This window comes from Pelodiscus sinensis, chromosome 1, assembly GCF_052426305.1.
Source record: "Pelodiscus sinensis isolate ZL-2025 chromosome 1, ASM5242630v1, whole genome shotgun sequence".
In the NCBI taxonomy this organism is placed as follows: Eukaryota; Metazoa; Chordata; order Testudines; family Trionychidae; genus Pelodiscus; species Pelodiscus sinensis.
The window spans coordinates 205,359,969-205,384,559 of record NC_143052.1 but is presented as its reverse complement, the minus strand read 5'-3'; the positions used below and the strand labels follow the sequence as shown (position 1 = coordinate 205,384,559).

Genomic DNA, 24,591 nt, shown 5'->3' with positions numbered 1-24,591 from the left:
CTTCATGCTGGGGAAATGCTTGGCTTGGATAAGCCAATTGATAGCCCTTTTGTTCCAACATGGTAACAGGATTCACACCTGACTCATTTTTAGCCTTATTTCCATCTCTGGAGTCAGCTCTTGAAGTCCTTATTCTTCATTTCCAATCTATCTGGAAGCAGCTCCTCAGAACCTTTGCAGCTAATTAGATCCTTTGGTATAACAGCCATCTAGCTAGTTTTGGGTCTTCCAAATCTCTTATTCTCTGTGTCTCCGTTTAACACCCTATTTCTTATGTATTCTGCCAGCCTTCTTTTCTCATGCTCAATCCATCTAAGCCAGAATTCCCTCATCTTATCTATAATTGATATCACCTTCAAATTTCTCGTAATTCATTCATTCTGAGCATGGTCCATACTTGTAACTCTGAGCATCCGCCATAACATTTTCATTTCCATTATATTCAAAATCTGCCCCGGTCTCTTCCTCAGTGCACAGCTTTCAGAGCCATACCAAAGTGCACATCTAATTAGAATCTTTTAGGCTTTATGTAAGGGGACTGTTACCCCTTACTAAAACTCTGTGGGAGTTTTTGGTTTGCCAGCTCGCAGTATCTGAAGGGGAAGAGTTCATGAGACTGACTGACCCCAGAGACAATGGAAAGCAGTCAACACTCCAGCTCAGCCTGATTGACAGGTTGGACAGGCCAGTGAGGAAGGGGAGAGGCCAGGCCCCATCCTCCCTGTGAGCTGGGATTGTTCTGGCTCTCTCTCTGAACAAACAAGCTGTGTGCAGAAGAGGTCCTGCAAAGACAGAGAGCTGAAATAGGAGGACAAGCTGTGTGAAGAAGTCCTGCAAAAACAGGGAGCTGAGAGACTAGCAAAGCAAGCTGTGTGCTGAGGGGCAGTTTTTGCAGCAGCTGAGCCTGACACACACAGCTCAAGAGCGCAGACCCTGTGTTGAGCAGCAAACTGGCAGTGCTCAGAGAGCCAAAAGGAACAGAGAAGCAATGCAAGAAGCTAGAGACTGGCCACACAGCACAGCCTGCAGCTGGATGTGGTGAGCAGCTGGGAACTGCAAAGTGTGGGGAGAGGCTCTGGACTGGGAGAGGGGTCTGGCCACTTAGAGCTTGAGGCTGTGTGGTCACTGCCAGAGCAAGCGTGTCCAGCCTGCAGCCCCCTGCAGCACATCCAAGGCCTCTAAGGGGCCTCTAAGGAAGAGACTGTGGACTGTCCTTACACTCTGCAGGCTGCTGTTTTGATGTCCCTGTGCTACAGAGCAGGGCTGTGTGTTCTCATTTAACCATTCTCATTTTTTTCTTATTCTTTTCTCTTTAATCAGTTGTTGTTTAATAAATTGTATTTGCTTTGAACCTTATGAAGTGATCACTGGGCCAAGAAGGCCTGCAGTGTAAAGAGAGCACCTCAGAGTGGGGACACCCTAACTCCTGCCCCTAGTGACTACAAGGTCAGGGATTAAGCCCCAGGAAACCTGGGCCCAGCCTTGTTGGGGTTTCAAGGGCTCTGCTACTCAGGAGAGTGGAGGGGGAGCCCTCAGGATCAGGGAGCCGTGGGGTAAAGGAAGTGGGAGTGGGGACTCAGATCCTTTCGCTGGTTCATTTCACCGGAGTGGTATAGAAGCCAGGAAAGTTCCCCACAATAGCGGGATCATTCCCCCGCTTACATTTACATTTCAATTTGATCAGCATTCTCTTACTGCAGTATCACTCCACTTCTCTCCATTTAATCCGTGCCTCAGGAATTGTTCTACCAGCTTTTCACCTTAGACCATTTGGAGATGCTGTATTTTGTCTCTTTCCTATTTCTGAATCTTATATATGTTGTTAACTTAAAGATAGCTGCTGGGGAATGAGCAAAGCAGTTCAGACTTAGGGGACTCAAGATTACTGAATTTCAGTGATACACATGCTCCTTGATCACTTTAGGTGCTCTTGAAAATTCTGCCTCAGTCTCAGTTTATCTACAAGTAATAATCAAACATGGTATTTTCTAAAGAGCCTAAGGGAGTTAGACGCCCAACTGCTATTTACATTCATTGTGGCTGGGCACCTAACTCCCTTTTGTTCTTCTGAAAATGTCAAGTTAAGTTATACTTGTTCATAGCACAAGAGTTCTGTGAAACAACACATTAGCATGAAATGTTTATTGTTATGGCCCTGGTTCATGCACCTGGCAAAAGAGAAAAAAAGTCTTCTTGGAGTTTAGGCAGTAGGAGCCATCTAAACACTCTCAGCCAGGAGGCTAGGAATTGGCTACTTGGCACAGTCCAGAAAGCCAGATTTTAAAGTATGCCTCCCTTGAGAAAATGTGCCAATGGCTCTATGGACTGTTTTTTCCCTGGAGGTGATACTCCACAGGAATATGCTTTGTGCCTGTATTATTTTTTATTATAGAATGATGTTTGTATGGTTGGATTCACTTCAAGGAGGTCACTGGTGTGGATTACAGAGCATGACTACTTTAATTTATAGTTTTGAGATAATTTTCATCTCCCACATTAAAGAATTGTCTGTCTCAAGCTCAGCTTCATTAGGAAGCTCTGTTGGCACCCTACACTTATATTTAGAACATTTCATCCTTTCCCATGAAATCAGCATGATTATCAGTCAGCCCCTGTAGTTTTGATTTGCATTCTATGATTACAACTGAGAGTTTTCTACATTGCAGTCTTACTTGGAAAATAAGCTGTTGTTATACCTTTTACAATTTCTGAATAAAAAGATAACAATCCCTAATTTTGCCCCCCTACCTCAATCTCTCTCACACATGCACATCCCCACTTCAATCTCTCTCACACATGCACATCCCCACTTCAATCTCTCTCACACATACACATCTGGTCAGTTCAGATTTGCACAGCAGCCTATGGGCCTCATACATCATTCTTGTCCCACAAGGACTTTATACCAGGATTTTTATGGTCCCTGCAGCAGATCAGAATTGGGAGGGCACAAAGGTGGCTTAAAACCATTTTAATGTTTCGTTTCCCTTTGGGCTGTGAGTTCTGTGCTGTGACTCCTAAGAGATGCAGCATAGAATTTTTCACCTTATGTATACAGCATGGTAACTGGACTCTTGCAGAGCTGATTGCTATATATAATATAATATTACAGTGGTCCATTTTGCAAGTTAGTGTAATTTAGTATAATGGGACTAACGATTGTGAAATTGTCTTAAAAATTCACACTAAAATTGGGGCCTACAAAATCTTTGCATCAGTTATAATGTAGGATATTATAAAACTGAGTTGCCAATCTCTAGAAAGGCAGGAAGGAAACCTGTCATAGTCAAATTCAATCATTTCACACACAAAAACCCATCAATGTTTTTTGATATTGTTTGTTTTAAGATCTCAGAATCACTGCATTAATTATAAGCTTCTTATTCAAAATATCAACAGCCAATTTGATTGAAAGTGATTTTTAATAGAATATTCCTTGTACATTAGCAATTCAGAATAATGAAGGCTTTTCTATATTTTTTTTCTTTTAGCATGAAACAAGCTTATTCTGCAAAAGCCATATTCGCACACATACCACGCATACATGCCCTATGCCCACATGCAGAGTAACACATGTATTTGCTCCCCTGCTAGGAAAACATCAAAAGATCAGCAATATAAAAAATTATTAACAATTATAGTTTTGAACTCTTAGGCCTGGTCTACATATAAAAATGAGGTCCGTTTAACAACATTAATTGAGGATGTGCAAAATCTACACCTCTGAGTGAAGTTGTTAAACTGACTTAAGTCCCTGTGTACTTAAGACAGTACTAGGTTGATGGAAGAATTATTCCACTGACCAAGCTGTCACCTCTTGGGGAAGTGAATTAACTATGCTGACAGGAGATTTTAATTAACCAGAAAAAGGCCAGGGACCATTACTGATAGGCTATGTCTTCACTGGCAGCTTCTTGCGCAAGAACTGTTTTGTGGAAGAGTTCTTGTGCAAAAAGTTTTCCACAAGAGCGCTTCTACACTGGCATGTGCTTTTGCACAAGAGCATCTATGGCAGTGTGAATGCTCTCTTATGCAAGAAAGCTCTGATGGCCATTTTAACCATAGGGGTTTCTTGCACAAGAAATTCATGTTGCCTGTCTACACTGCCCTCTTGCACAAGAATTCTTGCGCAAGAGGGCTTATTCCTCATTGGGAGAGGAATAACTCTTCCAGAAGAAGCCCTGTTTTCAGACGCTGTACTATAAATTTACTTGCGCAAGAACGCATGTGCAGTGTAGACACCTGGCAAGTGTTTGCGCAAGAACAGCTGTTCTTGTGCAAGAAGCCACCAGTATAGACATAGACATAGTATACTATGGATTATCATACTTGCTAACAAATCTAATAGATCTTTTTGCAAGCCTGTGCAGCCTTAGCATGACTAAACCAGGAGAATTAAGAGAATTAAGTCTCTTGCTCAACCTTTGCCTGACCCTGCACTCCACCCTGATGACATCTCTGTTGGAAATGCTGGGGTCTGTGTTTTAGGAGAAAAACAAAAAGCTTATCTGTATTTGCCTTCTTGGATGTGTCTGCCAGGACCTCAAGGCATGTAGACCTTTCAGGAACACATCTGGCTAATTACTAATCTGAGGAAACCTCTTGCTTAGCTTTCCAAACTGCAGACCTAAGAAGTTTTTTTGATTGACATGCTATTATCTTCTAACAGGGATAAATGAGCGGGAAGAAGCTTGGACTTGTTGGGATCAGTCATAGACTCAATTTGGGATCCCCTATTGAAGCTGAATGTAGGACCACCTTGAAGGCTGCTGCTGTACACAAAAGAGCCACACCAAATTTTGGTAATTTTTGAGTGTTGAAAGAGTTTCTCTAAACTATTGTGGATGTGTGTGAATGAGAGCTTATTGTACTGTTTGTGCTACCCATCTATTATTTGGATGACCTTGTCTCCACTGATTTATTTCTTCAAAGGGAGTAAAGTTACAAAGAATTTGGAAGAATCCCAGGTAATATCATCAATGTAGAGATTGTCTATATTAAAATGTTACAGCTGTGCAGCTGTGCCATTTAAAGTGTAGACAACCTCTTAAAGTATGTTTAGAGCACTTCATTGACTATCCCCACTCCATTTGACTTTCACTTTCCTGCAAATACAGCCAGTATTGACAGCAAAATTATAAAACGTCCCAAGAACCTCCATCACACATTCTGTCGTTGCTCTGTTTATTCATAGGAGGAGCTCATTTTAAATATCCACAAAGCCATTTCCCTGTCCTGCTTCATATACCATCCTTAAAACTCTTATCTGCTGTGGTGCCTATAAAACACCCTGATCAATGGTAAGGCAGCTGGCTTCCCGTGAACACTGTTTCTTGTGCTGACTAGTATAGTTCCATTCTTTCTTTGTGTGCCACTCCAACAGTTTTAGTCGCCTGTTGTCTTACACTTAGACTGTAATCTGTTCAGACCAGAGCCTGTGTGTTACATATCTGTACAGTGCAAGTAACCTAAATATATAAATGAATAATAATAATGCCAACAGCAACTTTAAACAAATGAGCAATCCTAATGAAGTGGTTTCCTGAACTGAAGCTTTTATACTCATCTAATAGGTCACACTGAGGAATTTCAAAAAAATGTATCATCCACAGAATAGATTCATGATGGAAAACGATGATGCAAGTTTCTAATCACTGACATGCAAATGTGCCTTACTGCTGACTTGGAGAAATCAGCATAAATTCATTCTTAGTGTCCTTTCTGCTGAGGCTATCAGCATTGCCAACTTGTGCCAAACATGATGGCTCCCTTTTGAATAGACACTTATGTGATTGGAAATGGACTGAAACCATACATTCCCTTAACAATAGGCCTACAAACAATAACTGGAGGGAGAGGACTGTTACACATTACTAACCTATTTTTGTTTCAAGTTGAAGATTTAGGGCCTCATCCAAAATCAACTGAAAGCAGTGGAAAATCTCCCATAACATCAATGACTTTTGGATCAGATCCTTAGAAATATATTGAATGTACCAATGTTTAAGCACCTCAAAGAAATAAGGAAGTGGTTGCTAAACACTCACCCAGAGAAATGTTAGGAACTATTTTATTATTGCAAAAAACAAATCTATTCTCTGTCATGTCATAAAGAGATGGCCAAACTATTTTTTTAAATATTGGCTTTCTTTATGGCTATAGAGTAATAAAAAGGAGTCTTTTGGAACACATTCTGTATCCCAAGAGGTCCAATTTTCAGATTCATGGCAGTTTTCCTTTTCTAAGACTCAGCTTTCTTGTGTGTACAAGTCCCTTTAGCATATCATGTGGCATTTCCTAACCTTTAATAGTAAGCTTAAGGGCTGTAAAAAATTATTTCACTCTTCTGTGTTTTATAAAAATGCTAAAATCTTTCAAAAAGAAATCTTGTAATTCTAACTCTTTTTAAAGGGTACTTAGAATGTTGCTTGGTTATTAGTATATTATTCACTTGAAACACACAAAACAGCCTTCCAGTATTTCTCATAAATTAGAATATTTTTTTTAATTTAAGAAGTCTAACAGCATGACATAGTCTAGAAATAATTCTGCTAAATATTTGATTTTTAATAGAACAACAGTAATATTTTGAACTAAGCATAAATGATAGTGCTGGTCCCGGAAGTGAAAGGACCTAAGGCAAAATTTGCCTGGCAGAAGAGCGTTGGCTCAAGGTTCTCTACACCCTTTAAACTCTTCATAGAGGCTACTAGCTGAGCAGCTATACAGAAATGTTTATGCTTCCATTGCATGCTGCAGAACTGGTTTTAATTCCATCTCCATATTGGAGACAGGAGAAGCATGGCCCAAGGAGAGTTTCTGCAGATCTGTGTTTCTGCTGAGGCCACGGTGCCCTTGGCAACTGATACAAGAGAGGTTGAGGCTGTGAATACAACCTGCTGACTGAAGCAACATCATAGCTTCTCTCACTAAACTGAGGGTATGTCTACACTGCCACCCTAGTTCGAACTAGGGTGGCTAATGTAGGCATTCGAACTTGCAAATGAAGCCCGGGATTTAAATATCCCGGGCTTCATTTGCATCTTGCCGGGTGCCGCCATGTTTAAATCCCCGTTAGTGCGGACTTCGTGCCCGCGGCTACACGCGACACGGAGTAGGTAGTTTGAATTAGGCTCTCTAATTCAAACTACTGTTACTCCTCATAGAACGGCTCCATTTGCAACTTCGAATGCCTACATTAGCCACCCTAGTTCGAACTAGGGTGGCAGTGTAGACATACCCTGAGATTAGAAAGGGTGAATATCTACTCCCAAAATACCTGCACTCCACCTGAATTCAGTCTGGTTCTGGAATTTCTTCCCTTTCTGTGTATTAAGGGTCAATTTAATGCCACATCTACATATGGACCACATTTTTTTATGTCTTGCCTTTTGAAACCATGTAAAACACGCAAGGAGGTGATGTCCTTGGGAGTGACATAAATATGTCACTATTTTGAATGTCCTCTGGCCATCTATAGAAAATCAAGGACTACAGATTCAAAAAGGGTTCAGACTGCCCTTTTTCTAGGTGCAATGTATACTAATAAAATTATAAGCAAAAATAACTGCTGGGGCAAAATTGAGTGTATATGTCTCTGCCTCAAACTGCATGATTCAACCCACCATGAGATAGTTAAATGTGTGCAAGTACCTAGTTTCACTTCTTGCAAATCAACTGTAGATACAGAAGTATGAGTTTAAACTTGAGGAAATGTAACTGGTACCTGCAACAAGTGATCATGATTTTGAAAATTTGGCCCTTAATTTACCTCAGAAATATACATTATAGAGAGCTACTGAAAATTTTTAAGAAAATGAAAAATGTTTGATTTTAGTTTAAATTTTCCACAGAATATTTACATATTAATTTTTGAGAGGTTCATACACCAAAACAAAACAAAAAATCGGACAAAACAGAAAACATTCAACTTGGAAATGCTGCTGCACTACCTCATGCCATGGGTATTGGAATTCCATTGCCTCAAACTCCCACCCATTCTTCTTTGTAGTTCAGGCTGCCTGGTTAAATTGCATATCTGATGATGCAATAATGTCTCCCCGCTCAGAGCAATCTCTGATTGGTGCATGATGGAAAATTCTAGCCATTGAGCCCCGGCCACACAGATGATGGGGTCATGAGGCTACTAAACTGTCATGAGACTATTAAATTATGCACTATGATGCACTAAACTCAAACAACAAACAATGAAATTAGACTCACAATGAAATTCACTTTGCTAAATTAGTAGATCTTTTCTTCAAATACAGCTGATGTGTTATCAATGAGAATTAATGATATGAAAAGTCTAAAGTTGTTTAGGAACTAGAGGAAGACAAAGAAACATTAGACAAAAGACAAAATGTCAGGCAAGCCTCACATTTTAATTACCTATAACTCAAAAATAGTGTGATTAATTGTCTTCAAATTTTGCACATTCTCCTCTGCTTGAGGAGGAAATATGGTAAATTAGAGGACACACATTTCCAAAGCTACATTTATGATTATGCCAAAACAGGGCTTTATAAGGGCACATCTATACTTATGAGAAGATTCATGGTCTGGTCTAGTATAGACCTGGAAATTGAATGTTGAGAGCACCTCCCCTGGTGTCTGGTACTCCTTATTCTGTGAGGAGAAAGGGATGCTGACTGGAGCATTTGCTCCTGTCAGCTTCCCACTGTATGGACACTGCCATGGCTTGGCTTAAGGTAAATGACTCCAGCTACACATTTTGCATAGCTGGAGTTGTGTTCCTTAAACCAACCTTCCTGATCTAGTATAGACCAGGCCTAATATAGTTTGTTGACATCTTAACTCTTGAGAAGTTACCACCATTCCATAATAAAGCAGAGGAAGAAACTTTATGTCTGTGTCTAACTATTCCTCTCTCATAAATAAACTGTTCCTTTAGTCCAGATCTTTCTGACTGCTCTGAAAAGTCATGAGAATAAAATGAAGCATCATTTGAAACCAACTCAACCAAACTTTATGATGTTGATTGTCTCAGCAGTCTACACCTCAGTATGTTATTCATTTTAATCATTTTCCTCAACTTTCCATACTACTAGATTATGGAAGGTAAATTCCATATCATTCTGTTTTGTCAGTCAGTTTTCAGACAACATACTTTTATATAACAGCTTTGAACTCCCAGCTATTGCTAAAGATCAGTCCTTTGAGACAGAGTGTACAAGACACAAATATTATTTTTTGTGAGTTTTAAAGTGTCCTTTTCTTAAGCTATACAGGAAAGAATTATGCATTTATGTAGTTTTAAAATCACCTTAGTAGACTTGTGTTCAAGAAAGATGTATTATTGCTGCAAAAAATCTGGGTCCCACTAATAAATATGAAGAACTGTAACTCCAAATAGGATGAAATTATTTGACATTAAAATACTTTTTTTGCTACACTGAAAACTCCCTTTCTCTACCCAGTGTAGGCATGGAATACTATATATTAAAGATATACTGCATTTTGTACAATGTTAAAACAGCAGTAAGGCCAGATCACGTTTTTGTTGTGTTTTATACAGACACATTCTCAAGTGCATGTGTGCGTGCGTACACATACACACACACACTCAACGTCTGTACTTGATACTTTATTACTGTAACCATTCACAGTTCCAATTCATTGGGGTCACTTTCAAACAAAGTTCACTTGAGGGCTAATGATGCCTTAACTGTTTTTTCCTTCATAAATGTGGCAGGGTTAGTAACTATGATCTTGTGACACAACCAGAGTTAAATGAACCTGAGCAAAATGCCCTTAGAGATTTAGACTCAATAACATTATGAGCTATTCTGAAGGAAAGGACAGCTTAAGGTCACTTGTTTTTACTTGGATAATTTGAAAAATACCCTATTACATGTATTGCCAAGATTATGGAGGATTTTCTTTTTGGTGCTTTAAAATATTCTTTAACTTTTATATTTATTAAAGACAATTTATTATTTATTTTAAAAAGACATGGAAATAAAAACAAAGACCTGTTTCATCTTTCTGGAGCAAGGTATGAAAAAGGTTCACATTATCAAAAGTTTTGGGTGTGTTTATTTTTGGATGCCTACTTTGAAACAACTTAATGTGACCCAATTTTCACAGGACAATCCTCTGAACTTAAGGTATCTTGGATTCCCCAAACTTGCAGGACCATAAATCAGTTCACCCACAGACCTGGATTTTGAGATTTATGGGGCTTTGCATGGCTGCAACAATACATTTGCACAGATCATAATACACCTTACCCCCTGTGGGATGAGTAATATTACAGATAAAGAAGTTGAAGCAGACAGAAACTAAGAGGACAACATGTTCAATAGTAGATACTAATTGTAGGTGTTCAGCTTGAATCACGTTTGACCTGATTTCCAGTGTAGCTGACCATCCACAGCACCTATTTATTTCAACTAGTGTTGTGAGAGCTCAGTGCCTCCTAAAGCAGGCCTTATTTGTATCGACATGGGAATCACAAAACTCAGGCACCTAAATTAGTTGTCAGATCTGAAACTGTTAGTCTAACTTGTCTAAATTAATATATCAACTTGGAGACACATTTAGGAACAGAATCAGGTTCAATGACTTTCTGTCCTAAGCTGTATAGCCATATGCCTGCTCTGATGGCCATCACAGGACTGAGATTCAGGAGATATGGATTCTTAGATGAGACTTACATTAATGCATCCTTGGACTATTAAATACGCTATGCAGTTTAATAGGGAGATAGATAAATAAAACTGCATTAGAGCAGATAAATAGACTTTTAGGTCGGCTCAATCTGAGATATAGATGGGTTAATTTTAAAACATGTAGATATTGTAGAATTTTGCTCAAAATTATGATGCTCTAGAGAAAATGGTGGATATCATTAGATGACATTTTTGTTACTAAAGGAGATGACTAAGATTTCAGAATCCTAGAGAAGTCTAGAGGAGATGAAGGAATAGGTAAGAAAAAAACAACACATGCAGTGTAGGCAAAAATTTATTTGAAAACCTATGTCCCCATACAGATACTGAGAAATAAGGTGGAGCTGTAAAAAAATACAGTATAACTATACTTCCAAAGCTAAAATCTAGGGGTATGTCTAGACTACGTGCATCTGTCGCCAGAGGCATGTAAATTAGACTACCCAACATAGTCAATGAAGCTAGGATTTAAATATCCCTGGCTTCATTAAAATAAAAATGGCCACCACGCGCTGCCAGCTCAGCTGATTGTCTGCACAGCGCAGCAATCAAGACGTGGATCAGTTGACAGGGAATACCTTTGTTGACTGCTCCTGTAAACCTCGTTTCACGAGGCATAAGGGAGCGATCGACAAAAGCATTCCCTGTTGACCGATCCATATCTTGACTGCGTGCTGTGCCGATGATCAGCTGAGTCAGCACAGCGTGGTGGCCATTTTTATTTTAATGAAACCGGGGATATTTAAATCCCGGCTTCATTGACTATGTTGGGTAGTCTAATTTACATGCCTCTGGCGACAGATGCATGTAGTCTAGATATACGCTAGTAAATTAATGCAAAGTAAGTTAAAATATTATGGAAGTTCTCTATTTATGCTTCAAAGTTCTTCCAGAGTTTAGATTGAGAAATCATAATTATATGCCTAGGAAATAAGAACTCAGAGAGTTTATGCTGGTGAAAAAGAAAAGACAGAAGCTCAAATGGTAATCAAAAAGTCCTGCTCTGTAAATTCTTCAAACAAAGGGAAATAGAAATGTGGTACTATGCAGATCATAAACAATAATGGAGCTAATATAAAGAAATAGGCAATGTTCAAATGAATTCCTTCACTGCCCATTCTATCTATTTATATATTTTACGGTATGACTGTCTGTGAGTCTGTTTGGTCAAGAACTCGTTCTAAACAGTAAGAGTTTGGGCCAAACAATTTGGTATGCAGATTCCTCTTATCCTAACTTAAAGAAAGATCAGAGTTTTATCACGTCAGGCAAACAGGAAGTGTTGGGAATGGGGCTGTTTTCCATAACATGGAAATGAAGGGAGCAGAGAGGAGGAACACAATTCTCACAGTGGCCACTGGGAGAGGTGAGTACAGGGAAGAGTGATACTGAAGAGTGAGCACTCAGAGCAGTTGCACCACCTAGAGAGTAGCCAGCAGGGCTAGGGCTCACCATCTTGCTTGCCACCAGACCAAGTAAGTAGCTCCTCTTTCCAAAATCCTTCCCCCGGCCCTTGTCCACAGTGCTGGGGGGAGGGGAAGGAGGAAGAAATCCTTGCCAGATGTGGGGAAAGGCCCCTGCTGGCTGAGGAGGGACAGGGAAAAAGGAAAATGCCCCGCCATCTGGGGGGAGAGAAAAGGCCCCTGCCAGCCAAGGAGGCAGAGAAAGGCCCCTGCCAGCTGGGGAAAGGGAAGGGCCGGGGAAGAGAAAAGGCCCCTGCTGACCAAGGGGGCTGAGGAGGAGGGCAAAGGCCTCTGCCGGTCACAGGGGGAGAGAGAAAGCCCTCCTGATTGGGACCTCCCACACTGAAACCCTCCTTACCTCACAACCCTCACTCTTACCTCCCCCCCTCCACAATACCAGCCCCTTGTCCTGAAGGACCTCCACAACATGGGTAAGTCTTCTAGTGTAATAATACTATAATCTGTTTATTATATTTTAATCTACTGTACTATATTTTACTGTACATAGAAAAGTGGCAACTTTCATTTTATGGAGAATAGTGGTAGAAATGTAGCCATGTTAGTCTGGTGCAGCTAAAACAAAAAACAGGACTGTGTAGCACTTTAAAGACTGTGTAATAACTCTTAGGGTCTGTCTAGACAACAGGGATTTTGTGAAAAAAGTGGCCTTTTTTTCAAAAAATCTTTACCTGCGTCTAAACTGTTGCTGCATTCTTTCAAAAGTAAATCAAAAGAACGCAGCAGTTTTTTTGACTGAAGAAAACCTCGTTTTATGAGGAATAACACCTTTTTTTAAAAGGCGCTATGTAATGCAAAATATGCTTTTTTGAAAGAGAGCATCCAGACTGCCTCGGTGCTCTCTTTTCAAAAAGTGGCTCACTTTTTCGAAAGTACTGATTGTAGTGAAGACACTCTTTTTCGAAAGAGGCTTTTTTGAAAGTATCTTTCGAAAAAGCCTCTTTTGAAAGAGGCTTGCAGTCTAGACGTCAATCCTTGTGGAGGCTGTCTAGGGATTTGGGGCAAAAATTGTCAGGGATGGTACTTGGTCCTGCTGAGAAGGCAGGGGACTGGACTCGATGACCTTTCAAGGTCCCTTCCAGTTCTAGGAGATAGGCAATCTCCATTATTTAAATATGTTGGTAGCACATTATTTTTGAAAATGAGATTTATCACACTCAATACATTTAGAACATTTCACAAGAGATATTGTCATAAAGTTATATATCTGACTTGATAAAATATAGGCTATATGGTAAAAAGTCTACATTATTTATAAACCATTATTAACCTTGCAGATTATAACAGCTCTTTAAAATCTATTTTAGATTATTATACCAATCTGAGAACAACATATAGTGTCAATTTGCTTATTTAGTTGGGTTTTTCCTCACAAATTACAGGTATGTAAATGTAAGGATTTATTACTTTGGTTATTACTATTTCAATTTCAAAATTATTTTAAATTATTTGACAACATGTACCTTTTCAATCTAAGACTTAAAAAAAGCTCAAACATCTTAATTATCTATAACAATGTTTCTGAAAGTATTCCTCAAAATCACTTTGAGAAACACATTAACTAGCTGCCCCGGTTTGTTTATTTACTGGTGTTGCGGCCATGGAGCCTCGCAGCTCCCATTGGCGCCATTTCATCCTTTGCAGCCATGGGAAGCAACGTGGGCTGGGCCACCACTTCCTGCTGCTCTGGTTGGCTGCAAAGAGCAAAACAAAGCCAATGGGAACCATGAACCTCCGTGGCCATAGCGCCAGTAAATAAACAATCCAGGGTGACCAGTTAATGTGTTTCTCAAAGTGGTTTCGTGAAGCACTTTCAGAAACACTGATCTATAACATATCTGTTCTTGGCCTTCATGGCACTTAAAATGGGATAATTAATAATATTTTTGAAACTATTCAAAATTATTTTTAGGTAGTCTCCATAGTATACTGTTTTGAACCCAATGGAATTATAACATTCATAAGAGATAGTACTAATTTACTCTGTAAATATTGACAGGCCCTACAGTCACTGGTGGGAATGAATACCAAAATCTTTTGCTTCCTCAAGAAAGTGGTAACAATAAAAGTCTTGAAGAAAAAAAATCAATATCCAATAATCACAAATTGCGAAAAAGCAAAATACACAAAGAAACAGAAAATGACTTAGCTGCTTATGTATTTGAATAAATCCTTCTCTTGTAGAATTGTTTAAGAGAAAAATGATACAAAATTTCCCTATTCTTTCTATTTTTTCTTTAAATAAAAAAAGTATTTCAATTTATCTCGTCTGCAATAATCAAACTTCATGTTTGGAAGATGAAGCAGAGAAATATTTTATAATACAAAACCATAAATTCAGTTTACAAGTGCTCAAATGAATGGAAGTTTAGCACTTAAAGTTTTGCACAGGCAAGCTGAATCTTTTATATTGAACACTGTTAAATCTGGAAAGCAGGTAATTACTTTCAGGCTATATAATAACAAATTACTTTTATTGCCACAGAGTTGCTGAAGTTAAAGTTTTGTTTTCTTGTCTAGGCATATGCATTTCCATATTTTTGTGTGTTTTCAAAGATGAGTAATACTTAAGCAGTTTGCTGACAAAACACTTGCATTAATAAGCTGTTTTTGTATAAAAGGACTGAGGAGCTTTTTCATAACAAGATAAGTCAGTAAGTTCTCACTGAAACACACAAATGTGAAAAAGGTTCAGAGTAGTATATTTTTTCTCTGTTTACATCATGGAACTTTCTATTAATTTCCTTCCCTTTTTGTATTCCATATCTGGTCCTTTAGCCTCTGAAACCATAATGATGGGTGCATTATAAATAAGATAGATCTGATTTTACTGCTGTGGCACACACATGTTCACCAAAGGGGACATTCTGCTATTCAATTAAATGCAGTTGTCATTATGAAAAAAAACCTCACCTGTTTTGTTCCTGTTTCAGTTATTTTAACATTCAAATCCTAGAATTCAATTTAAAACAGAGTGATTGTGGAATTTTTATGTTATGCACCTTAATCAAAGTGTTTTCCTCTCATGTTCCCTGCTTTAATGATTATCCTTTTTAATAGCTGTTACAAATTTTCAACTGCAAAATTCAATGTCTTACTGTTTCTCCTACCTTTTGTTTAATGATCATGTCGTTGATGTCATCAAGATCACCCACTGTCACTATCTGGGATTTTATCACTCGGTCCAGTACAGAAAGCCAGTCAGTGAGTTCTGCCCAGGCCTTATTAAAGTCAGCCAGTGCGGGCACCTCCAGAAGCAAGGACGATGGCATTTCTACTTTGGAGATGGTGGTTTCCTTGGTTACTACAGTTTGTGTAACCACAGTAACAGTTTGACCAGAAGTTACTGAAAATAAAAAAAAAATGTTAATATTATTGGATAAAGGGATTATGATAAATTGCTCATTTCCGTAACATAGTACACTCATGGGAAAGGTAATTATCATTCAGAATAGTTTGCACACTTTAAGTATAAAAATGCAAATAAAACAAATCACATGGATTTATATAAAATACACCATGCATGTTGTGACATATACCTAGTCTATTCCCTCAATTACTCTTCCCCGCCCCCACTGCAACTTACCTATAAGACCTCACCCTATCCCATCTGAGACAAAAGCAGTGTCAGGAATACCACTGTGTAATAACAATCCTGAAACATGAGGTCACTGAAGTACTATGCTCCCTTGCAGATGACTGACAGTTTGTATGAACTTGGAGAATGGAAGTGCTCCCAGATCTAGGCTCTTGTAATCAGTGGGTCTCAACATGTACTCAGCCGAGTGTCCAGGATATCAGAGTCATCCCATGGCCGCCAGTTACCCTGCCACTGTGACCCACTTCTAACCAAACACCATCCCAACTGCCGCAGAATTTCCCCCACCCTCCCAACTGAGATATAAGCCTTCAGTCAGAAGCTAGAAAAGCAGCAGCATATTCACCCTTAGCAGAGCACCCACACTGCTCTCTTCACAGAGCAGGCTGTTCTCTCACATCCGTATTTAACTCCCTTGTGTCAGATGATTCCCTGGACCCTGAAAGACTGGGCTGTATATCATACCCTGACTAGCTTGGACAAAAAAAAATCCTTGTTCTAGTTGTGAACAAACCACTGTGACCTGCTTTCTACTTCTCAAATCTTGAGTTACCAGTGAAACTGGGATTGTCTCTCCCTCCGTTTATCTTCATGTTGTTGGGAGACTGTTTTTTGCTATATCCCATTAGAACAATCTGTACTGTGTGAAAGTGATGATGGGAACAACACTGGCAGATGTGGGATTCAGGGAAAATATACTACTCAAGATGACTCAATAGCAGGAATTGGTTGGTTGGGCCATCTTTGTGTCGAGTGATGCTGGAGTCTCTTCAAAGACAGAGACCTCTGAATTTTATTAATCTTTTTGAGTGGATTGCTCTAATTTCCTGGGCATAATAAGTGGGGCTGGGAATGAATGGAAACCCTCCAATACTCCAGGCCAGGGTAAGAAAATCATTGAGGAAATTCCTATTGAAACACCCATGGGGATGGGATATACTATGTGCATGGGGGAGAGGTGTAAAGGTCCCTCAAAATTAAAGAACTCTGTAATTCTCAAAGAGCTGTGGAAGAAGTGGAGGAGCGAAAAGGTACTTTAGAATTACCACTGTGCCTGATAATAGGAGCCACAGAGAAGGAAGAATTTTGTTCTATATAGAGACAACTTCAGCGAGTGCAATTGTTTGAGTGGCAGACTTTCAATGCTGTGGAAGGTTGAGCTACGGTTGGTTCCTTTTTATATTGTTATTTGTTTGAAAGGTGAGTGGTTGGGAGGAACTAGTGGAATGTGTGGCAGGATCAGTCCCACACCTGATTCCCAGGTCCCTGGTCAGTGGACTATCCCACAGTCTAGATATCACAGACCAGGTCCTGCCTGCCCTTACTGGGGCTGGGCTTCTGGTCTCCAGCTAAAAGGGTGTGGGGCAGGTGCCTCTTGGTCAGCCTGGGCTGGGCAACCAGTCCTCCCCCAGCTACCAGCTTTAGTTTCAGGTTTCTTGAGGAGGGGAGCCCAAACACTCCATGTCAGAGCCCCTCTCACCTTCCCCTGTGGCCTTTAGCAATGCTAAAGTTGTCTTGCTCAGCTTCTCTGACTCTCCTTATCAGTTGTCAGTTCCTATCCACTCTCCCAGCTCCTCTTCTACTCTCCCCTACCCTCCCCCACAGGGAAGGCTTTTAAAGATGTTCTGTGGCACCCTAAAGTTGACTTAGCAGGCCCCTAATTGATTTATATCAACAGTGTCTCAGCTGTTTCTGATTAACCAGGGCCGTTGCTGCTTTTTTTTTTAAGAGCTGCCTCTCTCCCCTTCTAATCAAGCCCTCTAACCTGCCCTATGAAAAAGGTCCATTTGGTTGAAGATGTGCTTTGTTGCCTGAGCTAAAGAACCATATTTGGAAGCCTAGCTATGACATCTGAGACCCTACACTGACCATTTTAGGATGGCTAAGAAGCAATTCCTTTCTGACTGCTGCTATAATGATCTGGTGACTGTCTGAATTTCAAAAACTTGGTGCAGTGAATCAGGCAGTTATGAAGGAAAAATACAGTTGGAGGGAAAAATCTTGAGTGAGTAATTATATTTCATTTTACTGGATACATATGCTATTGTAACCCACATATCTAGGCTATATCTACACTCGTGGCTTCTTGCACAAGTATGGCCATTCTTGCACAAGAATCCACAGAGCGTCTACACTGCCCGCCTACTCTTGAGCAAGTAAATTTACAGTACGGCGTGGTAAGAGAGGGCTTCTTGCGCAAGAGCTACAATCTTTTATAATAGGTGCAAGCCCTCTTGCGCTGGAGCTCTTGCGCAAGAGGGCAGTGTGGACACTCAGCAGGGATTTCTTGCACAAGAAAGCCCTATGGCTAAAATGGCCATGGGAGCTTTCTTGCGCAAGAGAGCATCCACGCTGCCATGGGAGCTCTTGCACAGAAGCACAACGTGCACATGGCAGTGTGTACGTTTTCTTGCGCAAGACTTCTTGCACAAGAACCCTTGTGCAAGATGTTCTTGTGCAAGAAGCCGTGAGTGTAGACATAGACCTAGTGTGGTTACTGAGCAATGCAAGTGGTACCTAGACCACAGCAATAGCCAAGATCAAGATCTACAGCATGAGCTGGGAGCCAGCTGGCTTTTAGCTCAGAGGGTACAGACTCCTATATTCTACTTCAGAGGACCTAGGTTCAAATCTACACGGTGGTGGTTACACTATCTCCCTGAAAAAATAAGAAATCAGAGATCTATATCTTTGCCATTTATTGCATAATGTGGGGTCTAGTGGTAATCAGTTAATGATTATTCATGATTTTGAAAAGGATTTTAAGCTGCCTCTTAAAGGGTGTATGTTCATTACCTAAAATAACAATACTCTAATTTCAGTTGCAGCATTGTACATGCTCCCATATTAAATTACCTGTGATTAGCAAAATTGTTTATAGGAGAACAATTCACTGGAAGGGGAATTTTACCCTATGGTGTTCTCCGTTCTAGAATTATTTTCTTGCTGGTCATCCAAAATAACTTGATTCTGATGAGCGAATCTGTGTACCTCATAGATGTGTGCAGATTACTGAAGAGACTAGGGGGAATCTAAATAGGTGGGGGGCGATTATTTATTGGGGCATTAGTGTGTTTCAGAGCCTAAATTAGTTTAGTTAGTGTGGATGATGTTTTGAGGCACAGAAAAGCTTTTGGTTGCCACTCTGATTTGAATTTGGTTATTTTTTTTTATCTCTTGTTAGGATGGCTATGTCCTAGAACAGGCATTATTGTCCAGTTCATATATGGAAATTAAAATATTGTTGACCTACATATTTATTTACAAAGAAAACAAAAAGTATAAATAATCACCTGGGTCCTGTATTCCCACTGACAGACAACATGCCTTCTCATTTTACCACTGTGTAAAGTATGTGTAAAATGATATAAAATCAGAATGGAAACGTTTTAGACATGCATCACACAGGTGAAAACAAATTACAGCATAAGAGGACATAATGAAAAAACAAGCTGCTCTTTTCCAAATGGTATTTAAATTCTTTATTTTTCTGCATTATTTATTGGTATAATGTATCATCTTAATTCAGTAGGACAATTCACATGATCAAATATTTACTCGCACAAGGTCAGGTTGTAAAAATGTAAACTGGTTTAATGGATCTAGCAAAAACTGAGAAGAGCAGCAATTCCACATACAACTCATTTAAAAGACGACAATTGAGAACTACTCAATATCTGAGCTGAGTCAATTGGTAGACATACAGCGTGTAAATTTACATCCACGTCTAGACCCCGGGGATTCTTGGAGTGAAGGAACAGGGTTTAGGATAGCAATTGTATTTATATTAGAAATGGCTCACTTGATTCTCATTGTAAGACAGATAATCATAAATGGTCCTCAGTGGAAAGCTTATTGACACAAGACCTCACAGTATTCAACAACTATTACGAAAGCATATTTACTCATACTAACAATACTACATTGCTAGAATATCATGAACAAACTATAAAGATTACACCTAGAGAACAAATCTACTATATACTGTATTTGAGAGAGTTTGTCTGTCTGTCTGTGTGCCTGTCTCTTCAAGAACTCCTCCTAAATAGTAAGAGCTTGGACCACCAAATTCTATTTACAGCATCCTCTTATCATAACTTAAAGCAAGGTAAGCATTTGGTTGTATCAGGAAATTGGGATGTGCCTGGAATGGGATTGCTTTTCGAATCATACAGAGTTACCAGGAAAATGTCTGGGGATATTCTCCCCTCCCCAGGATCTGACTGTCCCAACCACAAGCCTCCCAACTCCAAGTGGTCCTTAGTGAGGGTGGAAGGGCTGAAGCTCCCCCTGATTTGTACGGGAACACTGCTGGCTGTTTCCCTTCATCAGGGAATGAGGGGAAAGTGCACAGTTTGCTGCATTGCTCATTTTGGCTGGGCAGCACAGGGGGAGATGAACACGGACCTGCTCTAGCCAGGTGACGTACTCCCTCCCCGCTCCCCAGCTGTGCCCACTGCAACAGCCATGGAGAGGCTCTTCAGACCTGGCTCCAAGCTGCTGCAGTGAGAGAGAGTTAAATCAGTCCTCTCTCATCAGAGCAGCAGCATACTGAATCCTTCATCCCCCAACCCCACCAAAGAGCAATGATTTAAATGAAGTATTTTTATTTTCATTTTATTTTCCAAACAACAAAAATTACTTGAGTGAAGGACTTGACAATACTGGGTAAATGTTCTAGTAACAGATAAAACACAAGGCTAGAAAAGCTATTTTTCTCACTAAAAAGATGAACCATATTGTTCTGTAAGTTCAGTCTGTTAGATTTTGGTGACTTTTTATTTTTCTGTTTTGAGGGGAAAAAAAGCGTTCTTGCTCTCCTCTATGCCCCATTCCTTTTCTCTGCTTTTTTTGCTTTGATTAATTTATTCAAAAACAAAAAAACAATTCATTATCAGAATGAAAAAAAAGTATTGGTTGTTACATTTGTTGCTAGGATTCTGGCTCCATAGTCCTTAATGATGCTAAATTCCACAGATACCTACCACTGCGGAAGAAGCCTTTTTAACACAAGATCATTTTAAAAACAAAGCATCTGCCTCCTAGTTGCTGCTTTTTTTCATTTGAAAGCTAGCTTTGATAACTGACTGCACAGAGAACTTGTGTGTGTGTGTGTTGTGTGTATAGTTAATCAGGCATTTATTCTTTAAAGCGCTATTACAAGGACAGTTTGGCAAATCAAAAGACAGCTACAACACCTATTTTCATGACTGCTGATTTGGAAACTACATTTGCAAAAAGATTTTGAAGGTGCAGGCCTCATCCATCTATATGTTTTAGAAATGCGTGTCTTTCCATCAATGAGTTCATTTGTTCAAGAACTCCTCCTAAATGGTAAGAGCTAGGACCAGCTTTCTCTTATGCTAACATAAAGGAAGGTCAGGGTTTGGTTGTGCTAGGAAAATGGGAAGTGCCTAGAATGGGCCTGTTTTCCATAATATGGAACGGGAGGGGGCTGATCAGAGGACCATACTGTAGAGTAACCACTGGTGGCAGCCGCACCAGCAAGAGAGTGGCCAGCTGAGGTTGGGGCTTGCCATCTTGCCAGCCACCAGACTAAATAAGTGCTCCCATGCCCCAAACCTCTTCCCTCAGCCACAGTGCCAGACAGAGGGAGAGCAAACAGAAGAAGCACTGGAGGGAGTGTGTGGGGGGGAATCTCCTAGAAAAATAGAGAAAGGGGGAGCAAAATGTTTTTAATGAAGAAAGAATCAAATTGAAAGTTTTAGAAGTTATACTTCCTGTTCCATATAAATAAGAAAAACAGTTGTCAATGTGATTGTGGTTGGCGTCTAAATGTACATCTGTATAAGGAATGAATGATGTCTCATTTATCATTATTAGCTGCTTCAGTTCAGTAAGTTGCCACTTGTCACCTTTCCTAGGTGGCATTCTGCAGTGATTTGGATTCATTCTTAGAAATAGCCTTCTTTATACAGAGAGAATTAGTTTCCTCTGCAGCATTGTCCAAATAATAAATAGCACTAAAATGACTTTCATAGGAGTGGACTTTTTTTTACCTTAAAAATCTATTGTTAAACAGATGCACAAGAGCACTCTAGGATGAATGTACTAGGAGCATGGAATAGTCATTACACTACTCACAATTGTTATCTATTCCCTTCTGCTCATGCAGCACACACTTGTAGCTTATTCGCAATGTCCTGGATTGCACTTTTTAAATTTTACAATCTATTTAGAGGTCTGTTATGTCCCTTTTTCCTTTTCTTTGCAAGGGAAGGGGAAAGGCGGAATAAATGTTTGGTGTACATCTCTTGGCAACAGATTTTATCTAATTCCTGAAAATAGGAAAAAAATACGTAAGAAATTATACTGTAGTGGATCAAACCATAAAACCAAAATATTCTTAAGTTTTTTTCAGAGTAGTTCTTGTTTTGTATTTGTAATGCTGTTCTTCAGAGACTTCTATATACTTGGTGTGTTTTTCTGTCTACTTCTTTTTGAGGTGGATATTACATATCTGTCCATAGCCCATAGAAAATAATAGAGTGAAGAAATGACTTTACAGAACTGTCTATATTCTCTCTACAGGACGAGATTTCTTCATTCCACACATCAGTCAAAATTTGCTGCAGCAATTCCAAAATACTATCTTATTTCATCCTACTCTCACTTTAACCCCTTAATGCTGAAGGCTAGATTGATTTGGATTGGATCTCATAACAAGGTATTCCACATTGATGCCAGGGACAGGACAAGATACAAAAGTTTTCCTGGGGAGGGGGATTGTATTTATTATCAGGGAAACTGAGTGTGCAAAATATATATTGATGTTGATTTGTAGTCTTCAGGAAAATATGGTCAGTATTGTTTTTCAGCAGTACTGTAGTACTATACTATAATATGCCATATTTGAATTTGCAACTTAGAAAGTAAAGGTGCTCATTACTAATCTCTCAATGATCAAGTGCCCATTTTATTTTTTTTCTTTCCCACATACTCTGCTTGATCTCTCTTTTTATTTTGACCTAATCAACAACAACAACAAAACCCCCAACATTTGCAAGTTTTTCAGCAAGGGCACTATAGATCAGCACCAAACATTTTCAACTCTGAGATTAACAATCTCATTCCAGTTAACAATACTGTTTGCACATGGCTTTTGGATGGAGGTCCCTATAGATTCAACTCTCTCATGCCAAAAACGATCTTACCTGCATCTACGTTTCTCTTGATTGATGGGCATCTACCATGCCCTCCAACTTTAATGAGATTGCACTTGATCTCTGTAATAATATAAACTAAAACTGATTTGCAAAGATTTGACGTCACTTGACAGTATATTGGGATGATTTTTCCCACGTAGATTTCAGAGGTTTGGAATGAGGATATAAGCACTACTATGTGTTTCAATTATTGGTGATATACCTGACCTGGTGATATGCCTGAGCCATTACTTTTGGATCCAAGAGACCCATATCCAAATTAATTATAAAGAGTGGATTTCTCATAGATGAAAAAGGCAAGTAATAGATTGAAGGGATTGATTTACTACAGTTAGGGCTACAATATTTTCACAGAGATCATGGAAGCCATAGAGTCTGTGGCTTGCAGGGGATGTGAGCTACAGGATCTCCCCTCTGCAGCTAAAAACTGTGAGGTCATGCTGTTTCTAGAGCTCCAAGATAATAGAATCATTGGGTTAGAAGAGATTTCAGGAAGTCATCAAATCTAATCCCCTGTTAAAAACAAATCCAATCCCAAATAAATAATCCAAGCCATGCTTTGTCAAGACAGATCTTAAAAAACCTCTACCACCTCCCTAGGTAACCCATTCCAGTGTTTCATCACCCTCCTAGTGAAATAGATTTTTCCTAATATTCTACTTAGGACCCCCCCACACTGTAACTTGAGACCACTGTTCCTGAATGCTTCCCATTTTGCCACACATTTTTAGTAAAAGTCACAGACCGTTCATAGGCCTCTGTGAATTTTTCTTTATTGCTTGTGACCTATCCGTGACTTTTACTAAATATATTCATGACAAAATCTTAGCCTTAACGAAGTCTACAGAGACTAGTGACCAGTATTCTGTTCTATCACAGTATAATCTGAGATTTACTAGCTACTTCCAAGAGGTTGACAATGTCAGGCCCAAACATTTTCAAATCCTAGATTAACAAACTCATTCCAGTTTCATTTACAAAATTACAACTTGAGATAATGTAGTCTTAACCAAATTATTTAACTTTCTTCAGATTTTATCAATTCCAGTGCTAATGATCTACAGAAGGAATCATATATGGCCCTACTGAAAAGTTAATGTTCCCTTAAAGCTAATCTTTTATGGTATAAGAGACTCTTGCAAATAGAAGATTATGTAGTATTTGCTGTTTGAAATTATTTATTACACGTACAAATAAAAAAGGAATATCAAAATAATTTTTATATCTGGTGTAATTGCATTAATCTTTTTATATTTAGAGAACATTGTCAAAAAAGTAAAATAAAAAACAAACAAAAAACCAATCATACCACAAAAACTTCATGACAGTATAGCAGCAAATCAGGCTAATGGCATTTTATTATGAACTGTTCTTTTTGGTGAAATCTCAGTTTCAGAGTTCTTAATTATCTGTGCTGCTAGGGAGACTCCTCTGAGGGATGACATAAGACCACATGTTTGTGCTAGTTGATTTTTAAATAAACTTTAAAAATAACTTTGTAAACTATCTGAAAAGAAAACCATATAAATAGTTTCACTAAAACATAAAAATGAACTTGACACATTTACCTAATGAAATGTGCTAACAAGACTGTTTTGGACTCTGCTGTTTGGGTCCTGGGTCAACAAATA

The 24,591-nt window shown here is 39.2% G+C and overlaps 1 protein-coding gene across 12 annotated transcripts in view; it reads right to left on the bottom strand.

The window, feature by feature from the left end:
• DMD (dystrophin) overlaps positions 1-24,591 on the bottom strand; it is a 2,135,104-nt gene that overhangs the window by 598,101 nt on the left and 1,512,412 nt on the right. For all 12 annotated transcript variants that reach the window (XM_075916549.2, XM_089775838.1, XM_075916586.2 and 9 more), the window contains one exon: positions 15,286-15,521. In XM_075916549.2, coding sequence (XP_075772664.2) covers positions 15,286-15,521 — 236 coding nt within the window. The remainder of the gene's footprint in view (positions 1-15,285; positions 15,522-24,591) is intronic.